This window comes from Mizuhopecten yessoensis, unplaced genomic scaffold (genome assembly GCF_002113885.1).
Source record: "Mizuhopecten yessoensis strain PY_sf001 unplaced genomic scaffold, ASM211388v2 scaffold3311, whole genome shotgun sequence".
In the NCBI taxonomy this organism is placed as follows: Eukaryota; Metazoa; Mollusca; class Bivalvia; order Pectinida; family Pectinidae; genus Mizuhopecten; species Mizuhopecten yessoensis.
The window spans coordinates 165,014-179,816 of record NW_018404981.1 but is presented as its reverse complement, the minus strand read 5'-3'; the positions used below and the strand labels follow the sequence as shown (position 1 = coordinate 179,816).

The following is a 14,803-nucleotide window of genomic DNA, read 5'->3' as shown; positions in this document are numbered from 1 at the left end:
ATAAAAACAATGCCACGCACACACAGTTATTATTTATTCCTTATTTATTTAAGATTTTACAGTCACTGACATTATTTTCTTCTTCAAAAATAAGGGTTCATCCATTTAAAAGTTTGAAAGTCAACTTTCTAACCATGCAAACTGACCACTGATAAAGTCTAGTTCTTTCTGCTGGTGAGGTTTTACGAAATGCTATGTATGTTTGATCAAGATACTGCAAAATATGGGAACTAGAATGACACGTACGTAAATGTGAATGAAACACAGAGAGTACATATTCTGACAGCGCAAGTCAAATAGTAACAAATGAGAGACTATGATAATGCAGATGGTCCCAGGGAGACAACTCATTTACATTTTGCCCTAACGATTTCAGAGGGATATTAAAGATTTATCTTTGATTTATCCAAGTTATGTTANCCCCCCCCGCCCACCACACACACTACATTTAGTTTAGTTTAAACAATATATCAAAAATATGAAAGATGATTTGGTAACAAGCTTAGAGATGATATGTATAGACACACAGAGGAGAGTGATCGTGGTTATACAGATTAAGGATTCTGGTGTTAGATATTAATGGTACTGTCCGATTACCGATCATGTGCTTAGGAAGTACATGAAATACGGCGTGACATATATAGAGTATAGGTATAGACTAAGGTAGATTCATCTCATGTTACATAGGTAAGTACATTGTAATATTTAACTCAGTATATAGAATTGATGTACATACATACCATGCCATACCCTACACCTATACCTACCTACATGCATCCATACATATCATATTTAATTACATAACATGCTCACTTCTCATTATAAATTCTTGTACAGTCAAGATAATTTCCACGTTTTCTTGTACAGTAAGGTCTGAACCTCCCCAAAGAGTAAACAAAAACATTCAATATTCAAATCATTATTCAATGTCCAGATGTATTGTTCTCTTATACAATTAATTTGAATACTTTCACATGCAAATAAAAAATGGAAATTGTCACCAATGCAACCAAAAGTATAAAAAGGATTATCACTAAGATTTTCCCCAGAGAGATGTGCTTTTAAGCTTCTGCACTGCTATCGGAGTCTGGTATGATACATTTGGGCTTGAACGATTTCTATAGGAAATATAGAAATATCACAGCGAGTTTTTTCTGTCTCTATCAAGGACGGCCAGTGGTGGAGGGTAGGTTGTTCCAAGAATGAACAGCGACTGGAAGGAAAGAGTTTTTGTGGGAACTGGTGTTAGTTTTGATAGTGGATAGTTGATCTGATTGTCTAAATCTAAGGCTATGTATTTCAGAATTGTTTCTTGGAACTATATTAAAAAAAGAAGAAGGGGTATGATTATCTTATGTGTTTTCTTGCGTTCTACTAAAGTGTCCCAGCATGTCTTTGTATAATAAGTTACTAAGTAGTTGTGTCGCTCCAGTTACTATCTTTGCTGATTCCCTTTGAGTTAATTCAAGATTATTAACAAGGAAATTTGGTAGATAATCCCATACAACGTCAGCCTATTCGAGTATAGGGATCATGTATGAGAGGTACATGTATATACGTTCTAAGGTGTCTACGGTCAAGAAGAAATTTACCTTCCGTAGCATATAGCTAGCCTTTTTGATACTTTCGACTAATATATTCTACATGATAGGTTCACACAACTTCAGTCAGTCACTTACACACAATACCCACGCTATATTATTGATGTTCACATTATACATAATGTTAACAAACTTGTGTACAATATACATGCATACCTACATTTATAATAGAGTGAGGTCATTTATATGTAGGTGTTAATGAGATGTATACAGCTAAATCATTAATTAAAATAAAATGTAACAACATATGTATAATAACAGCATATTTAACAAAGACCCCCCCCCCCACAACAACAGCAAACAAACAAACAGGCAAGCAAAAACATCCTTTTGATAACATGTCTATATACAAGTAATGTAAATCAAATTTGATATCGATCTAATATTTAATTATTTGTACGTATTATCAAACTCCCACACCATTTATCACCTAATGCAGAAACGTTATATAGATTGTTTACACGAATACATGCTTATGATTGTCTATGCATTGCCCATGACGGGGATTATGCAACAACTTAGAGTTTTTAATCATATAAGTTAACTCAATCGTATTAAACATTCCAATCGTGATTTGTAGACATCATTATACAATGGACCACACGACAATATTTTGAAATGAAGTTTGAGTTCGCTGATTAGACTAATAAATAAAATTATTATGAACCATTCACTGAGAGTTACTGTAAATAAAAGGCATAGTTTTGGTCAGGTTATGCTGTGATGATCCCAGCCTGAAGTTGAGCGCAAGACAATTGAATAAACGACCATCTTCGACTCAACGGAGTTATCAAATGAGTTATCACCTCATAACCCTGACTGGTCGAATGGCGCAGTGGATAGCTAGGAATATAACGCGCCTTTCATCAAAGTGACCGGGGATCGCTTCCCCGACCGGACGTGAAAAGGTATGGGGTCACCTTGCCGACCACGTGAACGTTCTCCGGATACTCTGGTTTCCTTCCACACTAAGACCCCCGTGCTCTTATGAAGTGTTTAATATTTGTTCAAGCTTTCTGCTATTAACATAGAATATACGAAATGATACAACTTATCGTGTAAAACAAACGCTACAGTAAACACAAGTACATGTATGCGCGATAATGGGACATACATATCCATATATTGATAAAATGAATAGAGCAATGGTATACATTGTTTTAAGTTTGGTACCTGTTAGGTTTATTAAAAACATTTATTCAAAGATTTGAGACTGTATTAGTACCATTAATTCATCGCTATTGATGCATTTGTAATGATTGATGGACAGCGAATTTCTTGTTAATTCTTAAACAAGTGAAAGTGGCAAATAAAAATGTGATTTATACACTGTATAAAGCAGCTTGTGTAACAAGTACCTGAGTCATGGAGGATAATATGGAGGTTTGTAACAAGTACCTGAGTCATGGAGGATGATATGGAGATTTGTAACAAGTACCTGAGTGATGGAGGATGATATGGAGGTTTGTAACAAGTTCCTGAGTCATGGAGGATAATATGGAGGTTTGTAACAAGTACCTGATTCATGGAGGATGATATTGAGGTTTGTAACAAGTACCTGAGTCATGGATGATGATATGGAGGTTTGTAACAAGTACCTAAGTCATGGAGGATGATATGGAGATTTGTAACAAGTACCTGAGTCATGGAGGATGATATGGAGGTTTGTAACAAGTACCTGAGTCATGGAGGATGATATGGAGGTCTGTAACAAGTACCTGAGTCATGGAGGATCATATGGAAGTTTGTAATGAGTACCTGAGTCATGGAGGATGATATGGAGGTTCGTAACAAGGACCTGAGTCATGGATGATGATATGTGGGTTTGTAACAAATACCTGAGTCATGGAGGAAGACATGGAGGGGTGTAACAACGACCTGAGTCTACGAGGATGATATCGAGGTTTGTAACAAGGACCTGAGTCATGGAGGATGATATGGGGGTTTGTAACAAATACCTGAGTCATGGAGGAAGACATGGAGGTGTGTAACAACAACCTGAGTCTACGAGGATGATATCGAGGTTTGTAACAAGGACCTGAGTCATGGAGGATGATATGGAGATTTGTTACAAGTACCTGAGTCATGGAGGATGATATGGAGGTTTGTAACAAGTACCTGAGTCATGGAGGATGATATGGAGGTTTGTAACAAGGACCTGAGTCATGGAGGATGATATGTGGGTTTGTAACAAGTACCTGAGTCATGGAGGATGATATGGAGGTTTGTTACAAGTACCTGAGTCATGGAGGAACATATGTAGGTTTGTAACAAGTACCTGAGTCATGGAGGATGATATGGAGGTTTGTAACAAATACATGAGTCACGGAGGAGGATATGGAGGTTTGTAACAAGGACCTGAGTGATGGAGGATGACATGGAGGTTTGTAACAAGGACCTGAGTCATGGAGGATGACATGGAGATTTGTAACAAGTACCTGAGTGATGGAGGATGCTATGGAGGTTTGTAACAAGTACCCGAGTCATGGAGGAACATATGGAGATTTGTAACAAGGACCTGAGTCATGGAGGATGATATGGAGGTTTGTTACAAGGACCTGAGTCATGGAGTATGATATGGAGGTTTGTAACAAATACCTGAGTCATGGAGGAAGATATGGAGGTTAGTAACAAGTACATGAGTCACGGACGAGGATATGGAGGTTTGTAACAGGGACCTGAGTCATGGATGATGATATGGAGGTTTGTAACGAGGCCCTGAGTCATGGAGGATGATATGTGGGTTTGTAACAAGTACCTGAGATGGAGGATGATATGGAGGTTTGTTACAAGTACCTGAGTCATGGAGGAACATATGTAGGTTTGAAACCAGTACCTGAGTCATGGAGGATGATATGGAGGTTTGTAACAAATACCTGCGTCATGGAGGAAGATATGGAGGTTTGTAACAAGTACATGAGTCACGGAGGAGGATATGGAGGTTTGTAACGAGGACCTGAGTCATGGAGGATGATATGTGGGTTTGTAACAAGTACCTGAGTCATGGAGGATGATATGGAGGTTTGCAACAAGTACCCGAGTCATGGAGGAGGTTATGGAGGTTTGTAACAAGGAACTGAGTCATGGATGATGATATGGAGGTTTGTAACGAGGACCTGAGTCATGGAGGATGATATGGAGGTTTCTAACAAGTACCTGAGTCATGGAGGATGATATGGAGGTTTATAACAAGTACCTGAGTCATGAAGGATGATATGGAGGTTTGTAACAAGGACCTTAGTCATGGATGATGATATGTGGGTTTGTAACAAGTACCTGAGTCAGGGAGGATGATATGGAGGTTTGTAACAAGGACCTTAGTCATGGATGATGATATGTGGGTTTGTAACAAGTACCTGAGTCATGGAGGATGACATGGAGGCGTGTAACAAGGACCTGAGTCATGGAGGATGACATGGAGATTTGTAACAAGTACCTCAGTGATGGAGGATGATATGGAGGTTTGTAACAAGTACCTGAGTCATGGAGTATGATATGGAGGTTTGCAACAAGTACCCGAGTCATGGAGGAGGATATGGAGGTTTGTAACAAGGACCTGAGTCATGGATGATGATATGTGGGTTTGTAACAAGTTCCTGAGTCATGGAGGATGACATGGAGGTGTGTAAAAAGGACCTGAGTCATGGAGGATGACATGGAGATTTGTAACAAGTACCTCAGTGATGGAGGATGATATGGAGGTTTGTAACAAGTACCTGAAACATGGAGGATGATATGGAGGTTTGTAACAAGTACCTGCGTCATGGAGGAAGATATGGAGGTTTGTAACAAGTACGTGAGTCACGGAGGAGGATATGGAGGTTTGTAACAAGCACCTGAGTCATGGAGGATGATATGGAGGTTTGCAACAAGTTCCCGAGTCATGGAGGAGGTTATGGAGGTTTGTGACAAGGAACTGAGTCATGGATGATGATATGGAGGTTTGTAACAAGGACCTGAGTCATGGATGATGATATGTGGGTTTGTAACAAGTACCTGAGTCATGGAGGATGACATGGAGGTGTGTAACAAGGACCTGAGTCATGGAGGATGACATGGAGATTTGTAACAAGTACCTGAGTGATGGAGGATGATATGGAGGTTTGTAACAAGTACCCGAGTCATGGAGGAACATATGGAGGTTTGTAACAAGGACCTGAGTCATGGATGATGATATGGAGGTTTGTAACGAGGACCTGAGTCATGGAGGATGATATGGAGGTTTGCAACAAGTACCCGAGTCATGGAGGAGGATATGGAGGTTTGTAACAAGGACCTGAGTCATGGATGATGATATGGAGGTTTGTAACGAGGACCTGAGTCATGGAGGATGATATGGAGGTTTGTAACAAGTACCTGAGTCATGGAGGATGATATGGAGGTTTGTAACAAGTACCTGAGTCATGGAGGATGATATGGAGGTTTGTAACAAGTACCTGAGTCATGGAGGATGATATGGAGGTTTGTAACAAGTACCTGAGTCATGGAGGATGATATGGAGGTTTGTAACAAGTACCTGAGTCATGGAGGATGATATGGAGGTTTGTAACAAGTACCTGAGTCATGGAGGATGATATGGAGGTTTGTAACAAGTACCTGAGTCATGGAGGATGATATGGAGGTTTGTAACAAGTACCTGAGTCATGGAGGATGATATGGAGGTTTGTAACAAGTACCTGAGTCATGGAGGATGATATGGAGGTTTGTAACAAGTACCTGAGTCATGGAGGATGATATGGAGGTTTGTAACAAGTACCTGAGTCATGGAGGATGATATGGAGGTTTGTAACAAGTACCTGAGTCATGGAGGATGATATGGAGGTTTGTAACAAGTACCTGAGTCATGGAGGATGATATGGAGGTTTGTAACAAGTACCTGAGTCATGGAGGATGATATGGAGGTTTGTAACAAGTACCTGAGTCATGGAGGATGATATGGAGGTTTGTAACAAGTACCTGAGTCATGGAGGATGATATGGAGGTTTGTAACAAGTACCTGAGTCATGGAGGATGATATGGAGGTTTGTAACAAGTACCTGAGTCATGGAGGATGATATGGAGGTTTGTAACAAGTACCTGAGTCATGGAGGATGATATGGAGGTTTGTAACAAGTACCTGAGTCATGGAGGATGATATGGAGGTTTGTAACAAGTACCTGAGTCATGGAGGATGATATGGAGGTTTGTAACAAGTACCTGAGTCATGGAGGATGATATGGAGGTTTGTAACAAGTACCTGAGTCATGGAGGATGATATGGAGGTTTGTAACAAGTACCTGAGTCATGGAGGATGATATGGAGGTTTGTAACAAGTACCTGAGTCATGGAGGATGATATGGAGGTTTGTAACAAGTACCTGAGTCATGGAGGATGATATGGAGGTTTGTAACAAGTACCTGAGTCATGGAGGATGATATGGAGGTTTGTAACAAGTACCTGAGTCATGGAGGATGATATGGAGGTTTGTAACAAGTACCTGAGTCATGGAGGATGATATGGAGGTTTATAACAAGTACCTGAGTCATGAAGGATGATATGGAGGTTTGTAACAAGTACCTGAGTCATGGAGGATCATATGGAGGTTTGTAACAAGGACCTGAGTCATGGAGGATGATATGGAGGTTTGTAACAAGTACCTGAGTCATGGAGGATGATATAGAGATTTGCATTGCAGGTACATCGTCAGGTGACACAGTTTCGTGAACGTAGCAAATAAATTAAGGACAAATGGCAAAGATCAGTTCATGCCGATAAAGTAACGCCTTATTAATTTGTTTTGTGTCTAACCGACGAGCGTTTTGTTATATTTAGTTTGACAATTTCATTTAGCTGTTAAATTAGAAACGTAAAATTTATCTATGTGCAAGAGTTTTGAAAAAAACTGTTTTATTAAAAATAAAAATAAAACATAAAGAGTATCATATCTATTTAATTACTTTGGCTAGCGAAGATTTGCTGGGTTGCTCATGAAGATATTGGGGAACAAAATTGGTCATTAATATCGATTTATTACGTGATATTGTTTGGATACAAAACGTAAAAAAGTTGAATTGGAATGAAATGTATGAAGTGGATACTGTAAAAAAAATGTGTAAGAGTTATTCCCCTTGTGCTGATGCCATGCGTGTACGCCCTATCATGCATTTAGTGTCTAATGACGTGTTTGTCTTATAATGACAACTACTATAGACCCATCTGTAACTCTGTTATCTTATAACGACAACTACTACAAATCTATCTGTAACTCTGCTATCTCATAATGACAACTACTACAAATCTATCTGTTTCTCTGTTATCTTATAATTACAACTACTATAAACCCATCTGTAACTCTGTTATCTTATAACGACAACTACTACAAATCTATCTGTAACCCTGTTATCTTATAATGACAACTACTATAGACCCATCTGTAACTCTGTTATCTTGTAATGACAACTACTTCAAATCTATCTGTAACTCTGTTATCTTATAATGATAACTACTACAAATCTATCTGTAACTCTGCTATCTCATAATGACAACTACTACAAATCTATCTGTTTCTCTGTTATCTTATAATGACAACTACTACAAACCTATCTGTAACTCTGTTATCTTATAATGACAACTACGACAAATCTATCTGTAACTCTGTTATCTTATCATGACAACTACTACAAATCTATCTGTAAATCTGTTATCTTATAATGACAACTACTATAGACCCATCTGTAACTCTGTTATCTTATAACGACAACTACTACAAATCTATCTGTAACCCTGTTATCTTATAATGACAACTACTATACACCCATCTGTAACTCTGTTATCTTATAATGACAACTACAATAAACCCATCTGTAACTCTGTTATCTTATAACGACAACTACTACAAATCTATCTGTAACCCTGTTATCTTATAATGACAACTACTATAGACCCATCTGTAACTCTGTTATCTTGTAATGACAACTACTTCAAATCTATCTGTAACTCTGTTATCTTATCATGACAACTACTACAAATCTATCTGTAAATCTGTTATCTTATAATGACAACTACTATAGACCCATCTGTAACTCTGTTATCTTATAATGACAACAACTACAAATCTATCTGTAACTCTGCTATCTCATAATGACAACTACTACAAATCTATCTGTTTCTCTGTTATCTTATAATGACAACTACTATAGACCCATCTGTAACTCTGTTATCTTGTAATGACAACTACTTCAAATCTATCTGTAACTCTGTTATCTTCTAATGACAACTACTACAAATCTATCTGTTTCTCTGTTATCTTATAATTACAACTACTATAAACCCATCTGTAACTCTGTTATCTTATAATGACAACCGCTACAGATATATGTGTGTAACTCTGTTGTCTGATATTGACAACTATAACAGATCTATCTGTAAATCTGTTGTCTTATAATGACAACTACTGCAGATCTATGTGTAACTATATTGTTTAATAATGACAGCTACTACAGATCTGTCTGTAACTCTGTTGTTTTATAATGACATTTACACATTTATCTGTAACTCTGTTGTTTTATAATGACAGTTTCTACATTTACACTTTGTATCTGTTCGTCTGCCCTGTCTATCATCATTGAATCTCTGCACCTCTGAGAAATGTCATGACAAAGTCGCTGTCTCTCAGTTGGCTCTTTGATTGGTTTCAAGTAAAACAAATACTCATTATTGGGCTGATACATGTCCTTTGAAGATCATAAAGAAGCGAAACCTCGACTTCCAATTTCCGATCATGTCTACTTGAGTCATCCGCAAGGTGTCGCGCACAGAGAGTTCAATTTCATCATGACATATTCCAGAGGTGCAGAGAACGTAAGAGAGCGTATCGAGGATTGATGCTCTTTGACGTCGTACAGGTTTTGTCAGGAGAAATCACACTGTAGCTACTATTAAGTAATAATAAAGGCATATTTTTCTTTGAATAATTTAATAATGGCAATAAATACAAACAATAGCAACAACAATAGAGATACATCGCGCAATATCATAGGTACGTTTGGCAGTCTTGTGGAATCTGGAATGAACAAAACAAAACGAATTAGTATTTTATTTATACATGAGAACGGACAGTTACTTTCAGCGTTTGATTTTTTTCGAATAATTTGAAATAGAAACACTCAGTGACAAGCTTATTTGAGGCGGAAAATTGAACTTATACAATAGTTGTACATTTTGTAGGAACCCTAAACAAAAAAGACCAGTTAGGTGCTTTCCCTTTCAAGGGTCTGTTAAATTGTTCGCTAACGGTATTTTATCGTCACCGTTACACTTATGGTAAATATAACGGTATTTTATCGTTAACGTTACACTTATTGTAAGTATAACGGTATTTTATCGTCACCGTTACACTTATTGTAAGTACAAATGTATAACGGTATTTTATCGTCACCGTTACACTTATTGTAAGTATAACGGTATTTTATCGTCAACGTTACACATATTGTAAGTATAACAATACTTTATAGTTAACGTTACGCTTATTTAATCATTGAAAAAAAATCACTGCAAGTAAAATTACACTGATATAACGTGACGTTATTTATTTTCAAGACAAAAATGAAATGAAAAGAAAGTGATTAAAAGTTTGAAGGTACGAATAATGATCAAGAGTTTAGAAAGTAAATGCTCACCGTGATATTTATGAGTACCCGGCCGATCTCCACCTCCCTGGGTTACGTCTAACCAGTCAGGGTTCCGGTTATGTTGAAGGCGAACAACAGCAGGAGACCAGAGATCACTGAAATAAATAAAGGTTCGGACGTTACTGGGGCGGTCACGTGATAGCGGAAACAGACATTGTTTCTTAATAAGATACACATTATTGGGGTGGTCACGTGATAGCGAAGACATACATTATTGGGTGAATCATGATTTTATAAGGATGGACGTTACTAGGATGGCAACGTGATGGCGAAGACAGACATTACTGGGGGAATTCACGTTTTAATAAGGACGGACGTCACTGGGATGGTCACGTGATAGCGAAGACAGACATTACTGGGGGAATTCACGTTTTAATAAGGACGGACGTCACTGGGATGGTCACGTGTTCATGGTAATTTAAAACATATTTCGTAGAAAACAATTGATGAGCAGATATATATTACTTAAAAACAGGTAATGATAAAATATTTAAGTATACAGAGTTTTATCAATAAACGATTTACGGTGATCTGTTTCAACCAAAATTTAATTTCACACCATGGGCTGCTTAAATTTTCGCTTGCTGTATTTCAACGCATTATCGAATAGTAAGGTTTTGAAGCAATCTTATCGACACTTCATATAATTTGAAATGACGTTTCGATGTACGATACTTTTCATGTGGTATAAAACGAGTCGATTATAGTACGTGTACAGCGTTAATTCTAAACAATATGTAAAGTGGGAACGATACTACACTAAAGTCAATATATATACTAAAATCGGTATCAAAAAGTATAGTATTATGTATGGTATTTTATTTGCACATAAACAATATACACTTTCTACTTACAGAGGGCGAAATTGGAGCTCTGTTTCTGTTGTTGGTTTCCGTAGTTGTAGTAGTAGTTACTCAGACCGCTACCGGAACCGTAGCCTGCCATCCCGTACCCGGGGGTACCATATCCGGGGTACTGGGCCACAACAAAGGCCACTAGACATGGGATCAGGATCAGGGCGAGACACTTGTTCATCTTGTAGCTGTAAACATAAAACAAATAAGTTATAGTCGATTTCCATAAAACTGCAGAACATTTATGTCGCTTGACATCTTTTCAAATACCTCATAACCTGACCAAAACAGAATAAAATGTTCCTTAGAAATAAACACTTATGCACGTAGATAGCCACGCGTACGTATACGGCTAATTTACGACGCATATTTTAGCAATAATTTTATCAAAAAAAATAATATGAAGGTTTAGAAAATTCAAATGCTTTATGGAACATTATTTATGAAAACTTAACTTAATTAGTATCATAACTCTGTGTAGAATGTCGACGGTATCTTACCTTTCTGTGGGGAGATCAGGCCAGCTGTGTCAGGTATATGTCGCTCCGTCCCTTATATATGTCCGAGCCGGAAGATACACCTCTGTGATATTAGGGACGTCTCGTAGACAGGACCCATGGTCCCCTTAAGGGGTCGATATAGTTACCTATAATTGCACGTCTTTACGGCACTTCCTAGTCCAACAATATACTTTGTTGTGACCTTAGGGCTTCACGAAATATTATGCATAAATACGTTATTGAATTTGTACATGTAATTTCGGAGACGAAAGCTACGCGTATCAGAGTAAAACAAGCAAAACATAAACGCAATAGAAAACTTTAATTATGAATTCATCAGTTTAAGTCATTAGATCTGGTTTAATCCTGCGATAGTATGATTTTAGTGACTGAAAAAATCAATTCAATTCAATTCATTTATTGACTTTGAGCTTTACAGCTCATCAGTATGTACACAATACATATAAATACAGTGGCAGACACTGCAATAACGCAGTGGAGAATGGACAAAAAATGCATGTAGTTACATATATTTTAACATTATATCATGCTATTCCTCAACTGGGTGGCATCATATATATATTTACTTAACATAGTTAATTCTTTAACGTTCGTTGTGCTTAATAATTGAATCAGCTTGAAAACAGATGGTTTTTTCCAGTAGTACAATTTTATACGTCTTTCTCTTAAAACTTGATAAAATGGACAAATGAACAAAAAATGGTATTCGTCTTCAATATCTTCAGAGTTACAAATTCTGCATATACGTTCATTTCTTACAATGTTTCGATATCTCCCAGTTTCAATATACAGCGTATGCGCTGATAAACGTAACCTAGTTAGAGCAATTCTATTTCGCTTTGGAATATATTTACATAAATATTGTTGTAATGTTAAATTATCAACTAAATGTCTATACAAAAAACATTTCGAGGAATTCTCTAATAATTCAAACAATTCTTGCCGTGCGTTATCAAAGATTCTCTGTTTAATAATTGGCAGGGCTTCAGACGAGTTCACATTATTTTGATTCAGCCACACTTCGCCAAGACCGAGTGAAAAAAGTTTGTCTTTCACAAAAGTTACCCAATTAAAAACAGTATTTCGCTTTGGCATATACATGAGTTCATCATAGGCAGTTTTAAGAACACAGTTCTTAGTATTTAAAAGCTTGAACCAGTACTTAATTAAATTATAGTGTCTGGTATGTACAATCGGAAATCTACCCAATTCAAAATAGATCATTACATTACATGTTGACTTCTTAACACATAATATCCTTTTGCAAAATTCCAGGTGAACTTTCTCAATATCTATGCCTTTGCACGAGCCCCATACCTCAGATGCGTAACACAGTATACTGGTAACATATGTGTCAAAAAGTTTAATCAAAGTATGGCAGTTTAAATTCATATTTTTACATTTTGTATATAAGGCAAATACTGACTTTCGACCTTGCCCGGATAATTGCTTTTGTACAATATTAAATTTATTGTTCCATTTAAAATCAATACCTAGATAAGTAAACTGTTCAACGACTTCTATTTTTTTTCTATCGAAGAACCATTCCTCGTTATTTCGTAAGCGGCCTCCATTTCTAAAGACAACAATCTTAGTTTTTGCCGTATTAACGGTCAATTTCCATGAGTTCGCATATATAGACAAACTATTTAACATATTCTGTAGCTCATTGGCTGATTCTGCAAGTAGCACCAAATCATCCGCATACATTAATAAAAAGAGACTGAGTTCTCCAAAATCATACGGTTTAACACCGTTAGCAATAAAGTCATTTTCAAAGTCATTTACATACATTGAAAACATAATTGGGGATAAAATTTCCCCTTATTTTATTTCATTTTTATTTTGAGCGTAAAAAATAGTAATACGTTTTATCTGAACGATTTGGAAACTAAATAAAGGGGGACATTTTACCATATTGGTACGTTCAACCTTCAGGGAGAATTAACTTTTCATTGGATTTTCAAAATATCAATACAAGAATGTATTAGTAAGGAAGCTTAAAAAACCAATATTTAGCTTGAACATTCATTTACTATATAAAGTAATGGCAAGCGGGATCGCATTGACGAACACCTTTGTTTGTGTTTAAGGTGCACTTATACATTTGTTCCATAGTTAATGATAAAATAATATTTCAAAATCCTACTGTCATTGTGTGAAGTACATTTCTACTGTGATTTTGATACCAAATATGATGCTATTTCATCATAATTATTTTCTATTCAATATCATCAGAAATAAGAAAATTACGAGAAATTTCCAAGAAAACTATATAATTTAATTTTGCCTATCTCCCCCATAATATGTTTTTGGTATATATCGTATATACCTAAAAAGGAAAACAACTGATGACGGAACTACTTTTTACACTTCAGAATGCAAAATTACAACGCAGTTTTTTTTAGCGCAGTTGTTTAGTTTACGTAAAAATTAAATAAATCTTTAACTGTGCATTTGTGTTTGTCGACTTTTTAAAAATTAAATTATAAAGAATGCCCAATATTTTGTTTTGGTATATACGGTATATACCGAAACAAAATCTTGGTCATTCCTTAAATATTTTCTCGTTTTGTGCACGTCACTTTGCAAAGTTCTTAGTGGGGTCTATTTTTTATATTCTTCAAAACGTCTGCTACAAACAACATCTTTCAAGAGGAGAATTACGAAACAAAGATTTCTCTCTTTCTTGTTTGCTATTAAGGTAATAGGATTGTGTCACCATTTCTCAATAGAATTTCTTCAAATTTTGTAGTTATATCCTTTGAAGTACAGAAATTGTTCTGCCACAAAACAATATAGGTTGTCAGAGCTTAAAGGATTTTAAATGGAAATTTATGTAAAAAGGAGTTAACTTTGAAAAAAATATTAAAAGACACAATCTTTTGCAAAATAATGTCAATAAAAAAGATTATGCCGTAAATTAGTTTTGTATTATATCAATTTAATAAATGCTGAAATTGTATAAAATAAATTATCTATAATCGATAAAAAATTGACATTTTATAATAAAACCATATACACATAGTAATTGCATGTAAGAATTATCATTCTTGAAAAACTTCACAGTAGTGAAATAGCTAGGTAGCCGGTTTCCTGGAGTACAGAAAAATGGACACATGTGTGACTCATTGATAAAAAACAACCTGAATTAATGC

The 14,803-nt window shown here is 36.2% G+C and overlaps 1 protein-coding gene and 1 long non-coding RNA gene across 3 annotated transcripts; both read right to left on the bottom strand.

Annotated features, from left to right (window-relative positions):
- Positions 1–9,538: 9,538 nt before the first annotated feature.
- Positions 9,539–11,713, bottom strand: LOC110447310. The gene is made up of 4 exons (XR_002462578.1): positions 11,625–11,713; positions 11,125–11,312; positions 10,259–10,365; positions 9,539–9,642 (listed from the first exon to the last, which is right to left on the bottom strand). It is a non-coding gene; the product is annotated as an uncharacterized LOC110447310 (long non-coding RNA).
- Positions 11,714–12,030: 317 nt separating this feature from the next.
- On the bottom strand, positions 12,031–13,462 carry LOC110447309. Of its 2 annotated transcripts, none has more exons than XM_021492917.1 (2): positions 12,630–13,462; positions 12,031–12,425 (listed from the first exon to the last, which is right to left on the bottom strand). In XM_021492917.1, the coding sequence occupies exons 1-2, from the start codon at positions 13,446–13,448 to the stop codon at positions 12,165–12,167; spliced, it is 1,080 nt and encodes a 359-aa protein (XP_021348592.1). In that variant the 5' UTR covers positions 13,449–13,462; the 3' UTR covers positions 12,031–12,164. The 2 variants fall into 2 exon arrangements, with proteins under 2 accessions (XP_021348592.1, XP_021348593.1); XM_021492918.1 differs by having other exon boundaries at positions 12,031–12,429; positions 12,634–13,462.
- Between the last annotated feature and the right edge of the window lie 1,341 nt (positions 13,463–14,803).

Coding starts and splice junctions, on each gene's coding strand:
- LOC110447309 (XM_021492917.1), bottom strand. CDS start 13,448: ATGTTTTCAATGTATGTAAATGACTTTGAAAATGACTTTATTGCTAAC. Junction 12,426..12,629: donor ATAATGTGAACTCGTCTGAA/GCCCTGCCAATT, acceptor CTGTATATTGAA/ACTGGGAGATATCGAAACAT.